The sequence below is a fragment of the Rana temporaria genome, chromosome 7 (assembly GCF_905171775.1).
Source record: "Rana temporaria chromosome 7, aRanTem1.1, whole genome shotgun sequence".
NCBI classification, from domain to species: Eukaryota; Metazoa; Chordata; class Amphibia; order Anura; family Ranidae; genus Rana; species Rana temporaria.
Genome location: NC_053495.1, coordinates 163,323,710 through 163,348,026, shown reverse-complemented (window position 1 = coordinate 163,348,026; position 24,317 = coordinate 163,323,710). Strand labels below are relative to the sequence as shown.

General features: G+C 43.8%; 1 protein-coding gene across 1 annotated transcript in view; it reads right to left on the bottom strand.

The window, feature by feature from the left end:
• The window catches only part of SEC16B (SEC16 homolog B, endoplasmic reticulum export factor), a 269,950-nt gene that overhangs the window by 8,907 nt on the left and 236,726 nt on the right, over positions 1 to 24,317 (bottom strand). The window contains exons 25-26 of the mRNA XM_040360362.1: positions 10,021 to 10,100; positions 9,860 to 9,940 (exon numbers count right to left, since the gene is read on the bottom strand). Of these exons, the coding sequence (XP_040216296.1) occupies positions 9,860 to 9,940; positions 10,021 to 10,100 (161 nt within the window). The remainder of the gene's footprint in view (positions 1 to 9,859; positions 9,941 to 10,020; positions 10,101 to 24,317) is intronic.

The following is a 24,317-nucleotide window of genomic DNA, read 5'->3' as shown; positions in this document are numbered from 1 at the left end:
TCGGGATCTGTCACGTCTACAGATCCATACGGGCTGAGGTTTCGTTTTTAATGATTGTTGACCACAATCTTCTCGCCTGTATACCATACGTCATACGATGCACGTTCATTCTTACACCTATACGACTACCCACCACGCTCCGTGGGTACACTAGCCCTGAGTGTTCAGTTAATTGCCTGTGTCTGCGCTGCAGGTTACTCGGGCTCATTTACCAATCACACAAGGATGGGGGGCTGTCTTCAGGTTCATTCACGCGCAGTGGTCTTGACGTTTCTGCTCATGTTCTCGTACTTAGGTAGGTGCCGAGGGGGGTGGTGGTTGTTGCATGTCTGGTGGTCTCTTGTCCTGTTTGCTAGTTCATGTTCTTAAGTCTGTGAGTCTGGCTTGGTTCCCATGTGCCATGATTCTATTACCTAGTGTATTGGCCTTATCCACCTTCTCCAGGTAGCTGACACTTAGTCTCCTGCCTGTTGTCCTTTTTTGCAACTTACCCTCTCACTTCCCCTCATCAGCGTGGGTAGTGTCCGGTTAAAGGATTTCAATCCGCTTGGCCCTTACTCCATTTCCCCCATGCATCCTCTTGTCACAAGCAGTTCATTCCTCATGGCGGGTTGTCTCGGGCATCAGGCTCGATCCATTTTTCATGGGTCTTGAGTTCTGAGCAGTTTTCGCAGGTTCTATAGGGGGTTCCTTCTGTCACAAGTCATGGGTCGGTGGGTTTCTTCTGTCATAGCAGATACGTACCGGATACGTATACGATTGCCTTCCAGGCGCACGCTACTCCACTGGACGGATTGTTCTCTACCCCCTTTTTCACCTATACATGTGTCTTTTGCCCTCTTCTCAGGCATACCGACCAGCTAGGCCAAGGCACACCTCAGGCCTTGGTTGTTAGGGTGATCATAGTTCACACTCGAAGACTCTGACTACAAGTGTAAAGGCTGGCCGAAGGCTAGCCTGTATTTGTGGGAGGAGTATGCTGAGTACTTAAAGCCTCCTCCCACGTCAGGTCCGGTGTTGGCGCCATTTCAGGCTTCCCACCCACCCGTTCCCCCAGCTTTCATACACACTATTACTCTTTGTACATTTTCTTATTCTTACATTCAGGGTATGCCCTCTTCTCAGGCATACCGACCAGCTAGGCCAAGGCACACCTCAGGCCTTGGTTGTTAGGGTGATCATAGTTCATACTCGAAGACTCTGACTACAAACAGTATATAGGTGAAGTCAGCAACCATTTGGATGTTGCATCTGCTCATACATCGAGCTTTGCAGTGTTTGAACACTGGTGAGTTTTGTCATTCCTCCATCCATCTCACTTGTGTGGATGAGCAAATGATTTCTCTTTTTTTTTCAAGGAACCTACTGGCTTACCAAAAAAAAAAAAAAAGTATGGACAGCCTTAGGACAGATGGTGTTCAAATCTAGTGACAATCGGTAATGAAGATCTGCCTGCTCAGTACAGACAGGGTTAATTATGACAAACACAGCTGCCCAGTCCTCTCATAAACAAAAAGAACTACCTAGCATTTGTCCTTGCTGGAGGGTCCAGAATATAGCTTTAAAAAAAGGTAAGCTGCAAACTATTTTTTTTTTAAAGTTACGCTATATAAATGGGACAAGTAACAGTAGTTTCTATCCCAATTTGGCAGCAAAAATGGAAATACATTTTAAAGAACAATTTTGCCCACTTGGAAAAGTTTACTTTGCTTGCTATATGATGATCTGCTTGCAGTTTTGTAAAGCTGTCTATTAAATATACGTACAAACACAACATCCCATGTGTCTACAGATTTCCCACAGAGACAAGCAAAACCTGAACATTTCAAGCAGTGCAATGCTTTAAGACCCTTTACAAGTGTAGGCAGTAAAGTATATGAATTGGTTCCCTTTCCGCACAATAGATTTGATTTGTTTCTTTGTGTTTACTCTTTTTTCAGAAATATTCGGTACAAATAATAAAACAAATACAAATGGATATATTTAAACAAGTGAATATAGTGAATTTGTTCTGAAAGGAAAAATAATATATTAAAGTGTATAAATCCTAACAATAAGCGTCTCTTGTTTGGTCCCTTTTCTTCTATTAAATATACAATTGAAAGCGTTCTGTTATATCTGTTTGATAAATTCAAAAAAATACCTGCTGATCTTGCCAGAAATGTTGTGAGCTAATAACTTCCTATGCACCCTGCCTGTGCTATTATTCTGTTACAAATGGGGCAGTGGAGGGAGGGGTGTGTGTGCGAAGGTGAGGGCTGTTGAGGTGCAGAGGTAAGCTCTGGACAAGGGTTAACAACTGCGAGAGGTGCAGGGGTGAGCTGTCGACAAGGGTTAGCTATGGCGAGGGGTGCAGAGGTAAGCTGTGGACAAGGGTTAGCTATGGTGAGGGGTGCATGGGTGAGTTGTAGACAAGGGTTAGCTACGGCGAGGGGTGCAAGGTGAGTTGTGGACAAGGGTTAGCTATGGCAAAGGGTGCAGGGGTGAGTTGTGGACAAGGGTTAGCTATAACGAGGGGTTCAGTGATGAGCTGTGGACAAGGGTTAGCTATGATGAAGGGTGCAGGGGTGAGCTGTGGACAAGGGTTAGCTATGGTGAGGGGTGAGTTGTGGACAAGGGTTAGCTATGGTGAGGGGTGCAGAGGTGAGCAGTGGACAACGGTTAGCTAGGGCAATGGGTGCAGGGGTGAGTTGTGGACAAGGGTTAGCTATGGAGAGGGGTGCAGAGGTGAGCTTCTCAAGAGAGAAAGAGAGAAAGTGTGCGGACGTGAGCTGCGGATGAGGGGGGAGGTGGTGGGTGCAGAGGTAAGTTGTGGATGGGGGGTGCAGAAGTGAGCTTTGACAGAAGTTTAGAGGTGCTCATTGGATGGTGGTGCACAGGGGAGTTAAGGGTGGGGATGCAGAGGTGAGCTGTGGATGGTAGAAGTGAGCGTTTTACAGGAGATCAGAGGTGAGCTTTGGGCAGGGCTGCAGAGGTGAACTTTGAATGGGGGAAAAGAGGTGAGTTGTGGACAGTGGGGTGCAGTGGTGAGCTTTAAATGAAAAGTGAACAGATCAGCTGTAGATGGTCGGTGCAGACATAATCTGTGGACAAGGATTGCAGGAGTGAATGATGGGTGTTGTTTTTTCTTAGGGGGGGAACGCTTTCACCGCAGAAGATTTGTTCTTGGCGGGGAGGGACAGCAGAGGATACATAGTTCAGTGGTCAAGAGTATGAAATACAGCAAGTAGGAATTTGTAGCGGGAGAATTTTGGCGGAGGTCTGTACTGAGGGTTTGGGGAGAAATTGAGGGGAGGTAATTTTGGGTTGTAAACTGGCATGTGAGATACGCACTTCTGAACCCTGCATTCTGTGTGTTATGCCGCGTACACACGACAGTTTTTCAGGTTGTAAAAAATGACGTTTTCAGGCTCTAGAAAAAACTATGTTTTTTTCAACCCGATCATTAAAACGGCCTTGCCTACACACGATTGTGAAAAAAAAAATGCTCTAGCAAAGCGCGGGTGACGTACAACACGTACGACGGCACTATAAAGGGGAAGTTCCATTCGGATGATGCCACCCTTGGGGCTGCTTTAGCTGATTTCATGTTAGTAAAAGACGATTTGCGCTTTTCTGTATGTTACAGCGTGATGAATGTGCTTACTCCATTACGAACGGTAGTTCTACCAGAACGAGCGCTCACGTCTCATAACTTGCTTCTGAGCATGCACGGATTTTTCACGTCGTTAAAGCCCACACGACCATTTTTTACAACCCGAAAAACGAAGCCCACACACAATCGTTTTTAATGACATTAAAAAAAACTTTATTTTTTACAACCCGAAAAGCGGTTGTGTGTACGCGGCATTACACATTTTTGGTTTTATTTAAAGCGGAAGTCCATTTTTTTTAAAAGCCAGCAGCTACAAATATTGCAGCTGCTGACTTTTAAAAATTGAACACTTACCTGTCCAGCGTGCCTGCGATGTCGGCAGCCGAGGCCGAGCAATCGCTCGTCTCTCAGCTGCCCCCCTGCCATCCTCGGTGAGGGAATCAGGAAGTGAAGCGTTGCAGCTTCACTACCTGGTTCCCTACTGCACTTGTGCGAGTAGCGCGGCGTGCCCTCACTGGTTCCCACTCTCTCCTGGGACCAGTGGGTTTCCCAGGAGACAGCGGGGGATGGGGGGGAGTGGCGTGACTCCCACGAGTCTATGCCCGAAAGTGGGTGCAAATACCTGTCAGGTATCTGCACCCCCCTCCCCATGAAAGATATCAAATGTGACACCGGAGGGGGGAGGGTTCCGAAAAGCAGAAATTTCATTTTTGGGGGAAACTCCGCTTTAACAATAGCCCGTCCTATTACAGTGCGCACATTGTGGCACATCGCTACTCGGGGGAGAGAAGGGTATTTGTTTGGGTGAGTTCTTGCACCCATTCTCTGAAAAAAAATAAAAAAAAAACATATTGCATTTCCTGGACTTTTTAAAATCTGCTTGGACTTCAGCTTTAATTAGGGGATTAAATACCTTTATATGAAGCAAGACAGCAGCTAAATATAGCACTTCAAAGGGTAAAACGGACCACCTTTTGGGTGTTTAGGGGTTAACAAGTGTCCATCTAATTATGTTTAATTTTAGAGAAATGTCTAATACTGTACCCAATAGGGTGAGTTAATTCATATAAGCACATTTGACCCCATCTGGGGTGATTAATGAACTCTGTGATTGGTAGTGATAAGTAAAACATCCCCTTCCACACATCACACAATTTTTTGCCAGCTGAATGATTATTTTTCTATTAATTTTACGTGATTGCTTTTTTTTTTCTTGATTTCTTAATTATGTTTGCACAAACTAGTGATGGGTTGATTAGCATTTATAATACTGCTATCACGGCAAAATTTTAATCCCTGTATGAAATCACCATTTATTGTCAGTTTAACACTTCGGGATGAGGACTAAAATAATTAAAACCCCTTCATGTACATCAGAGATGTAAGAAAACAACAACATATTTACCTTGCTCCTGGCTTTATTTAATGTAAACATTGGGTTCATTATCATCTATTCATGATTTCAGAACTAGCGGATTTTGGAAGCAAAGTTGCATGGCAAATTACAGCAAGATGAAAGCAATTAAACATTATATTTCCATCCATGTGCAACGTAAATATTTACAGCTACAAGAACTTGTTATTCTACATGTACAATGTTTCTCAATATTCTGAAAATGAAAACTCTAATGCCTCGTACACACGACTGTTTTCCTCGGCAAAAACCATCAAGAAAAACACTGGCAGAGCGTTTTTGCCGAGGAAAACGGTCGTGTGTATGTTTTTCGTCGAGAAAACTGTCGTGGATCTCGACGAGAAAAAAAAGAGAACATGCTCTCTTTTTTCTCGTCGGGAAGTCCTCAATTTTTTCGTCGTGGTTCTCGTCGGGCTGGTTTACGACGAGAAACACGTTTGTGTGTATGCTTAGAAACCCGCACATGCTCAGAATAAAGTATGAGACGGGAGAGCACCTTCGGTAAAAGTAGCGTTTGTAATGGAGATAGCACATTTGTCACGCTGTAACAGACTGAAAAGCGCGAACCGTCTCTTAGCAAACTTTTACTTAACACGCAGTAACATGAGATTAGCAAAAGCAGCCCTAAGGGTGGCGCCAGTGGAATCAAACTTCCCCTTTATAGTGCCGTCGTACGTGTTGTACATCACCGCGTTTGAGAACAACGAGATTTTGTCTCGACAGTGTGTATGCAAGGAAAGCTTGACAAGAATCTCGTCGAGGAAAACAACGTTTCCTTTACGACGAGATTCTCGGTCGTGTGTACGAGGCATAAGAGCCGGTTCACACAGGGGCAGCACAACTTGCCGAGCGACTCGGCAAGGCGATTTGCACATGACTTCAGAGGCGACTTGCAAAATTACTTCTGTATTGAAGTCAATGCAAGTCGCCATGACTAGTTTTTCTAAGTCGGAGCGACTTGAGTCGCTCCTAATAGAACAGTTCCATAGTACAGAACGTAGCGCGACTTGTCAGGCGGCTAAGTCGCCTGACAAGTTGCCCCTGTGTGAACCGGCTCGAAAGCAGGCCATACATTAATCAATTTTCTTTCCTTCAACCATGGGTGGCACTGGTGGGCAATAATAGGCAGCACTGATGGGCAGCACTGATGGGCACTGAGAGGCAGCGCTGACTGGCATCACTAATGGGCACTGGTTGGTGTCAGTGATGGGCACTGCAGGTGCTTTACTGTAATCAGGGCACTGCGAGGAGATACCGCTGATTGGCACTCTTTGCCACACTCTCTGTCAGTGTGAGGGAAGGAGAGCCGATTAACGGCACTTCCGCATTTACATGTGACTGGCTGTGATTGGACATAGCTGATTACATGGTTACAGAGATTTTAGGGATGGGAGGAAAGATCCACTTTAAAGTGATTCTAAAGTCTAAATATTTGTTTTTTATCTAAATGCATTCCCTGCATTAAAGTGCTACTAAACCCACAACAGTAAAATCAGTCTGTATATGCAGTAAAGCATGTTTACTGTAATCATCGTGGAGCCTACGGGGTTAATCCTCTGCATTGTGTAAAAAGGCTGTTTGATCCTGTCCTCTCTGATCATCCCCTTCTTTTACTGCCCCCAATCCATCTGCTGATAGAACAGAGCATTGGGGGCAAGCTGCAGATGCTCAGTTTGGTGTGTGTTGACAGAGAGTTGTTTTTCTTGGGAGAGTGCATGTGATCAGCACAGGGTCAATCAGCACTGTTCAGACAGAGGGTCAGGGGTCCTGCAGTCTTATAGGACAATCAGGGGAGAATGAAAACTCCTCCTGCAAGCTTTAGCCAGACACTGATAGAAGTCTCAAGACTGCTATATACTGCTGACAAGAAAATGTATATTGCATTTCGCTGTTCTGTGTACTGTGGAAGACGAAGACCAGATATAGTGAATCTGGGGTTAAGCAACATTTTAAGTTAAAAAAACACCCTACTTTTTTTTCCTTCCCCCCACGATCCCTAAATACTTAGCTGCCTCCTCTCATTGATTTATCACTGGCTCAGCTGCAGCAACGCTCTCCTCTCTTTCTGGATTCACAGGAGACACAGAGCAGTAAGAGCCATAGGCTCCTGCTGCTGTCAAACTCCAGTGAGGAGGGTCTAGGGACATAGCTTGCTGGTGCTTCGTGTGTCTAAGGATGCACACAGCCCGGCTCGGGATCCTGCCCTTATGGGTGACCCATTAGCATCCGGGTGGCTAAGGGGGCACCTGGAGAAAGAAAGAGCAGACAGTGATGATGGGGGACTGCCAATATGGAGCTAAGGGACTGCTCAGTGCAATATCATTGCACAGAGTAGGTAAGTTTAACTTTTTTTTATTTTAATAATAATAAAAAAAACTTTAGTATCACTTTAACCGCTTGCCGACCAGCCGCCGCAGTTTTACTACGGCAGGTCAGCTCTGCTGAGCGAGATCACGTAATATTATGTCACCTCGCCGAGCAGCCAATAGGGGTGCGCACGCGCCGCCAGAGGCGTGCACGCGCGCCCCTGACGCCGATGCGCGTGCCCGGCGGGCGTGATCACCGCCGGGCACCCACGAACGCTCGTTACAGAGCAAGAACTGGGAGCTGTGTGTGTAAACACACAGCTCCCGGTCCTGTCAGGGGGAGAAATGCCTGACCGTCTGTTCATACAATGTATGAACAGCGATCAGTCATTTCCCCAAGTCAGTCCCACCCCCCCTTCAGTTAGACCACACCCAGGGAACATACTTAACCCCTTCCTCACCCCCTAGTGTTAACCCCTTCCCTGCCAGTGGCATTTTTATAGTAATCAAAGCATTTTTATAGCACTGATCGCTATAAAAATGCCAATGGTCCCAAAAATATGTCAAAATTGTCTGAAGTGTCCGCCATAATGTCGCAGTCACCAAAAAAAAAAACGCTGATCGCCACCATTAGTAGTAAAAAAAAATTAAAAAAAAATGCAATAAAACTATCCCCTATTTCGTAAACGCTATAAATTTTGCGCAAACCAATCTATAAACGCTTATTGTGATTTTTTTTTACCAAAAATAGGTAGAAGAATACGTAAAATATTTTTTTTATATATTTTTGGGGGATATTTATTATAGCAAAAAGTAAAAAATTGTCGCTCTATTTTTGTTTATAGCGCAAAAACTAAAAACCGCAGAGGTTATCAAATACCACCAAAAGAAAGCTCTATTTGTGGGAAAAAAGGACGCCAATTTTGTTTGGGAGCCACGTCGCACGACCGCGCAATTGTCAGTTAAAGCGACGCAGTGCTGAATCGCAAAAAGTGGCTTGGTCTTTGACCAGCAATATGGTCCGGGGCTGAAGTGGTTAAGCTTTTCTTGCTCTATATAGGAAAATATTGCTTGCCCCTGTGTAAAAATTGTTATCTATTGTTCGTAAATACTTATATACTGTATCAACAAAAATGACAAATGTTTTTAATAGTTCACTGAGAAATATAAATTGTTAGGCAACACACAAGAATAGCAAAGATGCTACATGTATTCAGTAACTGTTAAGTTATTGTTTTTGTGATGTTCATTGTTACACAGACTTGGATGATTTATTATATAATGTAAAATTCATTGGGAAATGCAGGATTCCCACACTTCAAAGAATGTACTGTTCTGTCCTGCAGCAGTTTGAAATCCCAGCGCAGGGTGCGGTAATATGATTTGTAACTTAATAAGGAACCCAAGCAGAGCAGAGCTGAGCTGTGCGTCATTCAGAGATGAACTTTTTTTCAAGTTTTGGCAATGTCAAGGTTGGATGAGGTCCACTGTGTGGGCAAACCTGTACACAACCATCTTGAAATGATAAGTCATCACTACAAAGAACCCGAACGCTTGGCAAAAACTGTAAACAGTATTACAAAAATGTAATCTGTATTGGAAGCATTGCTGTCAAAATGAAAACAATGGTTCTAACAAACTGTTGCAAGAGTCATCATAAGCCTCGTACACACGACCGGTTTTCCCATCTGGAAGACTGCCAGGAGAGCTTTTAGCCGGGAATCCTGGCCACGTGTATGCTCCATCATAGTTTTCCCGACAGGAAAACTGCCGGGAAAAAAAAGAGAATCAGCCCTCTTTTTTCCTATGGGAAACATTGCGATGGAGCATACACACCGCCGGGATTCCCGGTCGTGTGTAGGGGGAAAAAGTTACCGAGCAGGTTCTCAGTTTTCCCCTCGGGTTTCCCGGCTGTAAAAATTCCGCCGGGAAGCCGGGAAACCTGTATGTGTGTACGAGGCTATAGAAGGCTACAAAAGTTTAATACTCTGCATTAGGTTCTCCCAATATTCAACTCAGATGATCCTCTATACTGGGAAGTATCAGTTATCTCTGAGGGATCCAACAGGCAAGCAGAGCATCAGGGCTAGAGGGCACAGGGAAGGTAAGTATAGGTTAGTGGGGATGGTGCTTTATCAAGAGAACCTGTCACTTTTCCTTGAACTGGCCATGTGACTTATTATCTTTAAACAAAACATTCAATAGAGTGCTATAGTGCTCCCTTAACCAGCAACGGGATTTGAAGGAGCCCTTAAAGTGGAACTAAACTGTCCTTTTCTATACACAAATGGAAGCTGCCATCTTAGCCTTTATTTGATCTGCAGTTGCCATGGTGCTGCACATGTGATCAGTTATGACACCAGCCATTTGATGGCTTGACAGTTTAGTTAAGAGTGTATAGCAACTATGACAGTTATCTTTCATGTAATGCCTTGAGTGTAACTGTTTTGGGAAACTGTCAAATCGATGGGTTTAGTTCCACGTGAATTACTGTCATGCAGCATACTAAAAAAGCAGCAAGCGCATATGGGAAAAAATAATTACCTGTGTAGGATTGTACAGGGGGACAGCTCCAGGCGGCTGGCTTATCTGACTTCCAGAGACAGATGCATTTGGATAAATGCCCTAATGAAGCAAAGAGTAACAAGCATAAGTACACAGACCTCAGTGTTTTAACCTCACAGTCCCCTGATCTAATGGTTTACCATGTTCTCCTGCTGCCCCCGGATCTCTGGTAACACTGAACTGCTATTGATCTTCTGCCGATCTTCACTTTCTTTAATTCCTGCCAAAGAGTAGAAGATACAAAGGATTTGTAACTCCGCTCTGATAAAAGGGCAGCGCTGTTATCTACCGATAGGAGTTTGTGAACAGTGTGTCATTATTTCCTTCCCTGCGGTATTAAGGGGTTTCAGGGAGTCATATCAAACACTTCACACATCAACATCAAGCCACAGCAATATTCAAGCGCCCGCTGGAATCACACTAATCAGACTATGTAAGATAGTTAACATATTGACAATGAATCCTGTATAGAGCTCTAGAAGTGGTTCATTATAGAAGCTATGCCATTAAATAAAGAGAATTTATAATAACTTTAATATGTATTTTTTCCAAGGAAAATGTGTCATCTTAAGCTAAAAGGCTAAGTCCTCCCAAAACCAAAATTTCAGATCGTGCCCTATGGTAATCAATTGACTCCCCATTGGACCCATACCCGAGCTCCCACCTCTGCTGGCCTGTAGAAACAATTTTAAGCATAAACACAGAGTTGAATTCTGCTGCTCCAGTCTTTACAATATAGAATAGATAAACCCACAGATGATGCAAGCACCCAAAGAAAAAGACTTTGCTAATGACCATAATAGATGGGTAGAGCTTTACATTCAGATCTCTGAGATTTAAAGTGCCTAGCCTGTAGGACAAGGGGTTAACATGTATTTCTGTGTCAGCACTTATTCTTTCTGGCAGGTGCTGAATGTTACAATGTTGTCCCGTGTCTTCATGTTCACAAGAGAGCAATGGGTAACCAGGCTGTAGGGGCCTTTTTAGCCACATTTTGTCCCCTATAGGTCAACCAACATAAATGGAGCTGCCTCTAAGCCCCTAGGGTAGAGTCCTGGGGAAATACTGACAAAATGTAGCTAGTTACTTTGCTGGATTGATCACCCCCTTTGGAGGGTGATATGAGCTTAATCGGGGTTCCTGGAGGGGGTCTTAAATATGGGGATCCTATGGACTTGTAACTGGCAAATAAGGACTTAGGGCCAGATTCACAGAAGAGATACGACGGCGTATCTTCTGATACGCCGTCATATCTCTGTGTTCCGGCCGTCCTAACTATGTGACTGATTCATAGAATCAGTTACGCATAGCTAGCCCTAAGATCCGACAGGTGTAATTGAATTACACTGTCGGATCTTAAGGATGCAATTCTAGGCCGGCCGCTAGGTGGCGAGGCCATTGCGGTCGGCGTAGAATATGCCAATGACTAGTTACGGCGATTCCCGAACGTCCGTGCTGCCCGTCAATCTAACTTTACGTTGTTTCCGACGAGTTACGCCACGTAAAATTAGGGCTGAGCCCTAGTTGTTCTTTTTTTTTTTTTTTTTTTTTTTCGCCTCAGAGAACTATCAGGATACTCAATCACTTTTGCGTTCAATTTACAGTCTCCTTTGTTCGCATCATGGTTGGAAATTTCTTTCTTTTTTTTTTTTTTTTTTCCCCTTTTCTTATTCTTTATTTGTTATTGGAAAAATATTTTTTTTTTTTTTTTTTTTTTTCTTGTTGACCAATGATATATGTCAATAAATATACAAAAGGAGATAAAGCAAAAAAAAAAAAATTCTTAAATACGTGAATAGATAGATTAGTGTCCCCTAGCCGAACAAACCCTCATCCCACCCTCAAGCCACCCCCAACCCTTGATCCCGACCTCCCACCCTCCCCTATCTCCGGAATTCTGTCTCATATTGAATCACTCTTTGCCCGTTGACCTTCCTACACTAAATCATCCTATCTATATACCTTGGTGTAAGTTTAAAATTAGCCCAATCCTGCCATTTCCGTTTAAATCCACCTTCTCCTTCCTCTCCCATGTACCTGAGCTGTTCTGCATAATATATATCGTTAATTCTGCAAAACCAGCTCTTTACTGTCGGGCTCATAGGGTCCTTCCATTGTTTGGGGATCAGACTCTTTGCTGCATCTAGTACGTGTGGGAGTAAGGTTCTCCTATACTGTTTGGTTGACATTTCTGTCCCATGAAACAGGCAGACCCATGGATCCGGAGGTATTTTAATTCCGGTTATCTCCTCAATTATTAATAATACATCCTGCCAGTATGTTTTAATTTTTGGGCAGGTCCACCATATATGTGACATAGTGCCCACTTCAAGACAGCCCCTCCAACAGTATTTGGAGGTGTCGTCTTGGTAACGGTGTGCTATGGCCGGGGTTATATACCATCGTGCTAAACACTTAAAGTTCATTTCGATCAATGCACAATTAAATGAAGTTGAATGCGTCTTTTTTAAAATACTCCTGACCACTGTCTCGGTTTTCCCCATTCCCAATTCCTCTTCCCATTTATTAATATAAGGAGGGAAACCGGGGTCTTTCAATCCCATTAATATTTTATAAATTGCGGAGATCGCGCCCCTTCCCCCTGGTGCCAAACACATACGCTCCAAAGGGAGCAAGTATCTATCTGACCTCAGGGGGGAGGGGAAGGAATCCACAAAATGCGTCAGCTGAAGGTATCGCCACCTGTTCAACTCAAACAATTCTTTTTTTTTACTTAGTTCCTGATAGGTAAGAATTTTGCCGTCTTTTAATATGTCTTTTAATTGAGCATCTGATTTTTTAATCCAGTTACCAAACAGGTCCATTTCCCTGGTGCAAAGAAATTTGTGTCAAATAGAGGGATTAATGGGGAGTTATAACCCCATCTATGTTTTTTATGTGCCCTATCCCAAATAGACATGGATGCCAATGTGATTTTGTGCATGTGCTGATTTATTTGTCTAAAATGTGGCGGTATCCAAATCTCTTTTCCTAACCGTGAGTTATTTGAACAGCTTTCTAATCTCACCCATCTTTTCTCTCTTTTATCTCTGACCCAATCAACCACCCGTGCCATGTGAATAGCCATATAATATGTATAAATATCAGGTACCCCCAAACCACCATGTTCCTTATCTCTAATTAACACCTCCAAACTGATGCGCATTTTTTTGTTCCGCCATATAAACCTATTTAATAACTGTTTTAGTGTTTTGAAGTAAGCACCCGGTAGTGCGATTGGTAACATTTGAATTATATATAGTATCTTAGGGAGAGTAAACATCTTAAAACAGTTTATTCTCCCTAGTAGGGATCTTTGTCTCGATGCAATTCTCTTTAAATCTTTTTTAATATCATTTAATAGTGGTATATAATTCTGTAGATAGATTAGGTCAGGGGAAGATGTGATATTAACTCCCAAATATTTTATCTCGGTATCTTTCCAAATAAATGGAAACTCTTGCTTATATCTCCGTACGTCCTGTATTTTCACATTTATATTGAGGATTTCTGATTTTAGAGGATTGATTTTAAAATTAGATACATCTCCATACAATTTGAGGGTTTTTAATAGATTCGGGAATGTTATAGTTGGGTTCGTTATGAATAATAAAATATCGTCGGCGAACGCTGCGAGTTTATGTTCCCCATCATTTGTTTGAATCCCCCTAATATCGGGGTTATTTCTAATCCCGGCCAACAATGGTTCCAGGGTTAAAATAAATAAAAGGGGCGACAGGGGGCACCCCTGTCTAGTCCCATTGAACATTTCAAATATCCCTGACAATGTCCCGTTTACCTTAACTCTTGCCGTTGGGTGTTTATACAAAGCGCTTATCCACCCCATCATTTTTGGACCGATCCCGATAAACTCCAATGTGTTCAATAGAAATCCCCAGTCTACCCTGTCGAAAGCCTTTTCGGCGTCTATCGACAGGAGTAGACCTGGGGATTTACTATCTTTTATTATCTGTGTCAACAGAAGTGTTCTGATGCTATTGTCCCGGCCTTCCCTCCCGGGAACAAAGCCTACTTGGTCAGTATGTACTAAATCTTTCATGATTGTTTTCATTCTCCTGCTAAGATTTTGGCGAACAGTTTTACATCTGCATTTAATAGCGAGATGGGTCTAAAACTAGAACATAAGGAGGGATCTTTACCTATCTTAGGGATTACTGTAATTGCAGCCTCTAATGCCCCTTGACGAATATCCCAATTTAAACCAATACCGTTTATATAAGAACACATCCTGGGGATCAGAATGTCACTGAACTTTTGGTAATATGCAATTGTTAACCCGTCGGGGCCTGGACTTTTCCCCTTTGGTGACTCCTTTAAATTATTGCGAATTTCCAATTCCGTTATAGGTTCTTCTAAAAAACTAATTTTGTCGTCTGATATTTTATTTAAACATGTGTTACTTAAACATTTTTTTATATTAACGCTTCTCCTTTTGGTTTTTTCGGGGGTGTCCCCCTTGCGATATAGAATACAGCTTCCCATAGTATTCTTGAAATACTCTTGCAATTTCTGATGATGTATGTACTTTACTCCCATTGCCTGTTTGAATACTTTCTATAAAATTGCCCTTAAATTTGTTTTGAAACCCTTTTGCTAGGTATTTACCCGACAAGTCGCCCCATTGATAATACTCTTTCTTACGTCTGTAAGATGCCGCTCTATTTTCATATTCAATAAGATCTCTTAATTCCTCTCGTTTTAAGATAACGTACGCCTCCACTTCATGCTCTCCTGTTAGTTTATGGGTCTGTTCAAGGTCCAAGATGGTTTTATATAAATCATCATATTTCTTCTTAGTTTCTTTTTTTTTGCTGATCCTATTGCGATCAGTATGCCCCTGATATAGGCCTTGTGAGCCTCCCAAACTATTGATTCCGACACGTGTTCGGAGCAATTTGTTTTGAAATACCATTCTAATTCCTGTTTTATCCTTTTTACAGCCTCTTCATCCTGTATTAAATCCTCATTAAGTCTCCATTTGGTGTTACTTTTGGGAGCTCCCTCTATTTTTAAATTAATTGAAACTGGGGCATGATCCGACAGGGTAGTTATCCCAATTCCCGAACTAGTCACTACGTCCAATGAGCTATGATCCACTAAAAAAAGTCGATCCTAGAGTACGTCCCGTGTACAGCGGAGTAGAATGAGTAATCACGTATTTTCGGATGCTGTATTCTCCAAACATCTATCAGTTGGAGTTGGTGTAATTTTTTTTTAAGTAATTTCTTTGTGCATCTCCAGTCCGCTGTGCACGGGCGTACATCGAGATCCAGATCCAGACAGAGGTTCATATCGCCGCCACAACTACCCTGCCTGTCCTGAAGTCCATAAACGTCTCTCAATGACCCCTTAAGAAATCTCATGGAGTTCTTATTTGGACAGTAAATATTTGCAATAGAATAATCCACTTCATTATTTTTCCTCTAAGTAGGAGATACCGCCCCTCGGGATCTGCTTTTTCTCTCTACCAGAACAAATCTAACTTCCTTGGCAAACCCTATGGCAACCCCCTTTGCCAATTTAGTCGGTGAGTCTCCGTAGTACCATAATGGATATTCCGGTGAGCTTAATTAAGATTTGACTCCTGCGAGATATGTGTCTCTTGTATGAGTACTATATCTGCTTTAAGATGTCTAATTTCTCTTAAAATATTACCCCTTTTTAGCGGGGAATTTAGTCCCCTTACATTGTATGAGAGTATTTTTAAGGTTCCCATAGTATCTACCAGATAGTCGCTTGCCCCCCGACCACTCCCTTACATTGTTATTATTATATTCGGTTCGCAATAAATTGAGTCATAAAACTCAACCTCTTGCATAGGCAGAATTTCCAGTATGCATCAAGGCAAAACCACAACAGGCAGTTTATTTCTAAACAGATAGCCGGAGAAACTCCCCCCCCAAACCCTCTCCCACACCCCCCCCACCTCCCCCCATTTACTCTGTACTATGGCCCCTCCCATCACCCAAACCCTCCCCCCCCTCCCTCCCATCTCCCCACCAGTAGGGGCATTTACGGCCTTAAGTAGGCACCTGGATCCGTGGCCAACCTACTCCAACCCGGCCCACGGTTCTCGCACCCGGAGGTTGCGCTCTGCGAGTGTGACTACGTCCCGGACGCCACGCCCCCTCCACCCCCAACCGAAGGATGGGGGTGGGTGAGTAGCCCCAGGACCCGCACCTCCCCGGGCTCCCACCAGCCGGTCCCCCCGCCCCCTCCCCGACCCCCTCCCATCCCTAGCCCCCGCATCATCATCTCCGTTTTGTTTATTCTGTCTTGTGTGGATTTTTTTCTTAATTAATTTCCTCTTTTATTTCCTGGATAAGGCTCCATGTCTGATGGCCCGGTCATAGGTGATATCTTCTCTTGAGGTTCATTTCCAACCAGGTATCTCTATCAATGGGATGTCCAGTCTCTTGCAGAACTTAGTCATCTCTTCGGGGAACCTTACGGTCGCGGATCTACCTCCTTTTCCGATTAAACACGCTGGATAACCCCAAGACAATTGGATACATGTATTTTTAAATGTTCGAGTAACGGTTTTAGTAATCTCCTTTAGAAAGGGTCTCGGTGGCAAGGTCCGGGAAAATCTGTCATTCAGTCTCATTAAATGTTACCGGCCCTAATGGATTTAAGACGCTGCCAAATCTGTTCTTTGTCTTGAAATTATGAAATCTTGCGATCACGTCTCTGGGTATTCCCGCTGCCCAATTCCGCCGGTTTCTAATCCGATGAATTCTTTCCAAATTGATTTTTTCCGTTTCTATTTTACCCAAAATGTGGCCGAATAGTTTATCGAGTTTTGCTTGGAGGTCTTCTCCTTCCAGGTCAGGTAACCACGGATCCTCAGATTTTCCCCTTCGGTTCCGATTTTCTTGATCTTCCATTCGGTACCTCAAGTTCCTTTGCTTCTATTTGTAATTCCTTCATTTGCATTTTTAACTCTAACACCTCAGCAGCTTGACTATCCAGTTTTTCTTCAGTTTCTTCCACTCTTCTCAGTAAATGACTATGTCTTCGAGTACGATCGTTATCTCATTTTTTAACGAGACCTCCATTCGTGAGATTGATAATTCTAGTCGCGAAAAACATCTCTATAGCTCTGTTTTTGATGGGGGTAAATCTTTATGGGTGGCACCGTGTGGTTCACAACATCCACCTCAGGCTCTCTGGTTGTCACTGTTACGGAAGTACCTTCTCCGTCCATTTTTTTGTTGGCCCAATTGATAGTCTGCTTTTGGCCCCAGATGTTTCACTAGGGCAGTCTTTGGACGTTGTCTTGTGTCATGTATTTTTTTATAGTACCAGGGCTGGGCCCTGGCCTACTTAATTTTGGGGGCATTGGCCACAGCACCCCTAACTGGGCGGCCTCCTCATTTCTATATTCTATTAGTCCCACAGAAATAACAAAAAAAAAAAAAAAAGCGAAGGAAAAAAAAAAAAAAAATGATCGAAAGACCCCCCCAAATACTCTTGACCCCGGCCCGATTTGATCGACTATGGCGGCTTTCACTTCAGAATGGTTGTGCCCACTATTGACCCTCAGACAGCTCAACAGATAAAAAGCGGATAGGTAGTGGGGCTGTTATTTCCCCTCGGTTGGTATGCCTCTGAAGATAAGAAGGTTGTCCTCCTGATATCCTTAAAATTTTTTTTTTTTTTTCCCTTTTTTTTTTTTTACAGCCTTTAATATTTAAAGTGTATTAGCTACCAGCGAACTGTGGGGGGCCAATGTGCGCTGGCAGGTGAGCTTGTGCTGAAGGGTGATAGGGGGCATGGAAAAGAAAGCCCCGCTTCCCCACGCACTAATCTGTCACACTATTCCCCACACACCCCACACCCCTTATAATTACCTTAAAGTGGCAGTCCACAATCCGCTACGGTTTCTGCTTCAACCTTGCTCGCTATGGTGCACTGTAGTGCGCTGTGTCCTGACACGCTAGTCGCAGCTCAGTCCCCTATATTTGTAATCATTTATAATAATTTGTAGTTACTTGTAGTTGCATGCAATTACTATGTAATTAGTTTATGGTTAACTGATAGTTAGTAATTATTTAGCAGTAGTATTTAGCATTTAGTTAGTGACAGTCATCAATCAGCAATCCGCTTCATCACTTAGCTTCACTCGCTAAATTGCGATTTTATGATTGACTGATGGTTAGCGTTTAGATAGCATTAGATAGCATTGGGTCGGTGACAGTCTTCTATCAATCCCCCTCTATCAGCAATCGCTACAGCCACAGCCACATTCACTGAGGTGCCTTTAATAGTTAGCTGGTGATTAACATAGCAATGCATTACATTACATTAAGGTTTCCTCATTGATAGTCTTAGTTTTCCTATCAGTTCACTGTCAATAGTCAGCTGCAGCTTCCTTCACTAATATACACTGCACACTGATCCATATTGAGCATGCTGACACACTGACACAGTGATTACTCACGCCACCAAGACAGACAAGGCAGATGAATCGGACTGCACTTCCACTTCCACTGCACTTCCATACAGCTCCTCATCACCGCATACCTCGTCACCGCACGATACGCGTGCCCAGCAGAGCCGTAGCCCTTCAGCTCCTCCCAACGCCAACCAGAAGCCGGGACTCCACAACTCCTATGTCTCCAGGAGAACCCCACAGCCACACTCCACAGCGCGGTATCAAAGGTAGCAGGGCGGGGGGAGCGGGGGGAGCGGGGGGAAGAGGCCACAGCGGGGGGAGGGAGGGAGACACAGCCTAGTGCACGCCCGCTGGATTCATAGGGTCCGTGGAGCTCCTCAGAGCTAGCAGCAGCAGCACGTCCCGACGCGTCTCCTCATCAGGCCCCTCCCTCTTCTTTGCCCTAGTTGTTCTAAGCCATGTTAAGTATGGCCGTTGTTCCCGCATCGAAATTTAAAAAAACACGTTTGTTTGCGTAAGTCTTCCGTGAATGGCGCTGGACGCCATTTACGTTACGTCTAAACAAATGACGTCCGTGCGACGTCATTTAGCGCAATGCACGTCGGGTAATTTACCCGACGGAGCATGCGCAGTACGTTCGGCGCGGGAACGCGCCTAATTTAAATGGTGCCCGCCCGACGTTACACCGCCGCAAGTTTAAAGGTAAGAGTTTTGAGAATCAGGCACTTACGATGTAAACCTGCGGCGGTGTAATGTAAATCAGATACGTTACGCTGCGTGGAGCAACGTATTTGTATCTGAATCTGGCCCTTACTTCCTTTAAAGGGGTTGTAAAGTCAGAAGGTCTTTTATCTTAAAGCTGTAGTAAACTCAACTAAAGATACAAAATTTAAACAATACTAATTTTCCACTTGACATATTCAATCTCCATATAAAGAAGGTGCACACTAAAACAAGGGGGCCCAAAGTGCACTTCCCGGCGGCAAAGAAAATCATTTATCTGTTAGTGAGGTTCCACTAGTAGAATATATAAATAATCATATAATGAATAAATAAATAAATCAATATCAATACCAACAGTATGATATGATAAAAGTTGCAAAAAGTTAAAATAATAAAACTCAACTATCAAAAATATAAAATTGTATCAAACACATAGACCCAAATCTGGATCATAAAATGATAAAACAGCGCTAAGGATGGATGAAGTCCAAAATCACATAATAAGTAGATAATAAATAAATGAATGAATGATGAAATTCCCAAAGTGGTTTGTCTGAACACAGTTCAGAAAGTGGTAAGTGCTTCAAGGGTTGGAATAGTAGTGCACCCTACACCAGCTCCCAATCTTCACCACAAAGTGAGGCACACTCCCCCCCTCTGGGGTTCACAATCACAGATGACTGAGTAAACTGAGCCTTCTATACAAATTCCTCCTGTTTAGACCTCTTGTTTAGACTTTCTTTTGCAAGTTGATACATTGTACGTTAGATAGGAAGCGGGTTGTTGGTACACAGGTTATATTTTATTAAAGCAGAATTTACACTATGTCAGTGCCTTTGTGTTTTATATGGACCGTGAGTAGAATGAACCCCTTGCTGCTTCTGGTGTGATGTTGGAGGTCTAAACAGGAGGAATCTGTATACAAGTATACAAGATCTGTAAACAAGGCGATCCCCATTCTGACAGGAGACATCATGGGGATCTGCTGTTCGGGACAGCGATCTCTGTGGTGTTCCCAGTGTGCCCAGCCCTCACCACAGTTAGAACACATCCAGGGAACACGGTTAACCCCTTGATCACCCCTTAGTGTTAACCCCTTCCCTTGCGAATGTCTTTTATAATTTGTCAATCGGTGCTTTTTTTTAAGTGTTACTTAGGGTCAGATTTTCCTGCCACAATCCCGCCACAGATTTGGGCTGCACAGGGTTGGGCACACAGGAATCACTTGGTATGTCTGCTGCTGGGGGGGGGGGGGGTAGGGGGTCGGCTGTGAAGCCACAAGGCTTCACTGACAGTTTCCCTTACAAGAGATGATGGCAGCACCCGAGAGCCGATTGAAAAATCGTCTGGGGTGCCAACACTGCGGGCTCCCTGGACAGGTAAGTGTCCTAATATTAAAAGTCAGCAGCTACAGTATTTGTCGCTGCTGACTTTGAATTTTTTGGTGGGGGGGGGGGGGGGCTGGAGCTCCGCTTTAAGTCTGTGGCAGGGTCTACTTAATGCAGATGTCGGCTATCTCTTTGTCTGTAAAGCCGTGTACACACTACCATTTTTCATGTCATGGGAAAAACAAAATTTTTCTCGCCGTGACTCTTGTCAAGCCTGCCTTGCATACACACGATCGTGAAAAAAAAATGCTCGAGAAAAGCGCGGTGACGTACAACACGTGCGATGGCTCTATAAAGGGGAAGTTCCATTTGGATGGCGCCACCCTTTGGGCTGCTTTTACTAATTTCGTGTTAGTAAAAGTTTGGTGAGAGACGATTCGCGCTTTTCAGTCTTCGTGCTTTTCACTCTGTTACAGCGTGGCGAATGTGCTATCTCCATTACAAACGCAAATTTTACCACAACGAGTACTCCTGTCTCATAACTTGCTTCTGAGCATGCGCAGTTTTTTTCCCCGTTGTTAAAGCCTACACACGACAGGGTTGGGCACACAGGAATCACTTGGTATGTCTGCTGCTGTGTCTGCGGGACACAGTGGTTGCAGATCGCACCCCTGTGCGCCCCAGGGAGCGCGTCAGTGCGAGTAAGCAGAGTAAAGTACAGGTACGTGGTGATGCCTGATCAAGCCACCAGTAAAATTACTGCAAGTGTTTAAAGCAAGTAAATACGATATACTTTCCTATCTATTTACTAATGCTAGCAGCATGGGGATTACAAATAGTCAATTATGAGTGAGAGAGTGAAGTTCTTCTTTAAAGCGGAGCTCCACCCAAAAGGTAAAACTCTGCTTGTTTGCTTCCTTCCCCCTCCACTGCCCCATTTGGCAACTTTCGGGGGGGGGGGGGGACCTGTTTTGACGTGCACTTGTTCTCACTTATGGGTGACTTCGCATGCGCAGTAGGGGGTCGGCTGTGAACTCACAAGGCTTCACTGCCAGTTTCCCTTACAAGATATGATGGCAGCACCCGAGAGCCGATTGAAAAATCGTCTTTGGGCTGCTTTTACTAATTTCGTGTTAGTAAAAGTTTGGTGAGAGACGATTCGCGCTTTTCAGTCTTTGTGCTTTTCACTCTGTTACAGCGTGGCGAATGTGCTATCTCCATTACAAACGCAAATTTTACCACAACGAGTACTCCTGTCTCATAACTTGCTTCTGAGCATGCGCATTTTTTTCCCCCGTTGTTAAAGCCTACACACGACTGTTTTTCACAACGTGAAAAACGACGAGAAAAATTAGAGCATGTTCTAAATTCTTAATGCCCATTTTTCACATCGAGAAAAATCCTCTGGAGTCCACACACGATCGTTTTTAACCACTTAAGCTCCGGACCATTTTGTTGCTAAATGCCCAGGCCAGGTTTTGCAAAATTCGGCAATGCGTAGCTTTAACAGACAATTGCGCGGTCGTTCGACGTGGCTCCCAAACAAAATTGGCGTCCTTTTTTTCCCCACAAATAGAGCTTTCTTTTGGTGGTATTTGATCACCTCTGCGGTTTTTATTTTTTGCGCTATAAACAAAAAAAGAGTGACAATTTTGAAAAAAATTCAATATTTTTTACTTTTTGCTGTAATAAATATCCCCCAAAACATATATAAAAAAAATTTCCTCAGTTTCGGCCGATACATATTCTTCTACATATTTTTGGTAAAAAAAAAAATCGCAATAAGCGTTTATCGATTGGTTTGCGCAAAATTTATAGTGTTTACAAAATAGGGGATAGTTTTATTGCATTTTTATACATTTTTTTTTTTTTACTACTAATGGCGGTGATCAGCGATTTTTTCCGTGACTGCGACATTATGGCGGACACTTCGGACAATTTTGACAAATTTTTGGGACCATTGTCATTTTCACAGCAAAAAATGCATTTAAATTGCATTGTTTATTGTGAAAATGACAGTTGCAGTTTGGGAGTTAACCACAGGGGGCGCTGTAGGAGTTAGGGTCCACCTAGTGTGTGTTTACAACTGTAGGGGGTGTGGCTGTAGGACTGACATCATCGATCGAGTCTCCCTATAAAAGGGATCACTCGATCGATGCAGCCGCCACAGTGAAGCACGGGGAAGCCGTGTTTACATACGGCTCTCCCCGTTCTTCAGCTCCGGGGAGCGATCGCTACGGAGCGGCTATAAACCGCGCCGTCGTCCCGGATCGCTCCCCGCGGGAATCCGACCACCGCATGTCGCGGGGGGGGGGGTCCCGATCGGACCCCCGACCCGCGGAAAGGCAGGGACGTACCTGTACGCCCATATGCCTGTACGTGCCATTCTGTGGACGTACATATACAAGCGGCGGTCGTTAAGCGGTTAATGACCAATTTAAAAAATTGCATTTATCACGTCGTGTGTACGCGGCATAAGTGTAAGGCCTCGTACACACGACCGTTTTCCTCGCCAGAATCCTTCAAGAAACTTGGTGGCAGAGCTTTTTTGCCGAGGAAAGCGGTCGTGTGTGTATGGCCCCGTACACACGGCCGAGGAACTCGACGTGCCAAACACATCGAGTTCCTCGGCCAGTTCAGTCCTGGAGCCGCCGAGGACCTCGGCGGGCCGAGTTCTCCCATAGAACAACGAGGAAATAGAGAACATGTTCTCTATTTCCTCGCCGAGGTCCTCGTCGGCTTCCTCGGCCGAAAGTGTACACACGGCCGGGTTTCTCGGCGGAATTCAGCCAGAAACTCAGTCGGAAGCTGAATTCTGCAGAGGAAACTGGTCGTGTGTACGGGGCCTCAGTTTTTCATCGAGAAAACTGTTGAGGAACTCAACGAGAAAAAAAGAGAACAAGTTCTCTTTTTCCTCGACGGGAGTCTCAATCTCCTCGTCGTGTTCCTCGTCAGGCTGGTTTTCGACGAGAAACACGTTCGTGTGTATGCTAAGAAACCTGCGCATGCTCAGAATAAAGTATAGACGGGAGCGCACCTTCGGTAAAAGTAGCGTTTGTAATGGAGATATCACATTTGTCACGCTGTAACAGTCTGAAAAGTGCAAATCGTCTCTTACCAAACTTTTACTTAACACGCAGTAACATGAGATTAGCAGAAGCAGCCCCAAGGGTTGTGCCAGTGGAATCGAACTTCCCCTGCCGTTGTATGTGTTGTACGTCACCGCGTTTGAGAAACGAGGAGATTTGGTCTTGACCAGTGTATACGCAAGAAAAGCTTGTCAAGTTTCTCCACAAGCCTGACAAGGAACATCGTCGAGATAAATGATGTTTCATTTACGACGAGTTCTTCGGTCGTGTGTACGAGGCCTAAGTACTTATCTATGGGAGTAATCATTATCAGTAAATTTTCTTCATTTTACAAACATTGTTTTTTTTAAACACAGAACTCTTTTACATAAAGAATAGATAATCTCATGAGTGTGGTATAAGGGTTAGCCTCATCAACTTCTAATTTTTTTGTTTTACAGATTGACAAATAACATTCCTAGCAGAATTTCCTGTGTTGTGCTAACTGTAGACTTTGGTTTGTGGTCAATCAATAATAAAAGCCTGTAGTCTGTTTTTATGTGTATATCCATTGATAGATTGCTTGAGCATACACTGGGGCAGAAGGATCAATGTACAGAAAAGGGCAAGCGGGCGTTTATTTTACTGTGTTGATCCATTTTCTGTCTGCATCAGCATTCTACACATAAATTGTTAGGCAAAGTTTATGCCAGCTTGACACAGGGGAGAGGTTGTTTTTTGGAGGAAATTCATCTTATTGTATTCTGTACTGCATATAAATTGATCCAAAATATGTTCATCGGCTGAATTAAATGAACAGGATACGTCACTGTAGCCAGGTGCTGGGCTACAGCAATATGGAGAAGGAGGCATTGCCTTTGTTTCTTCTGTCCCTCTGC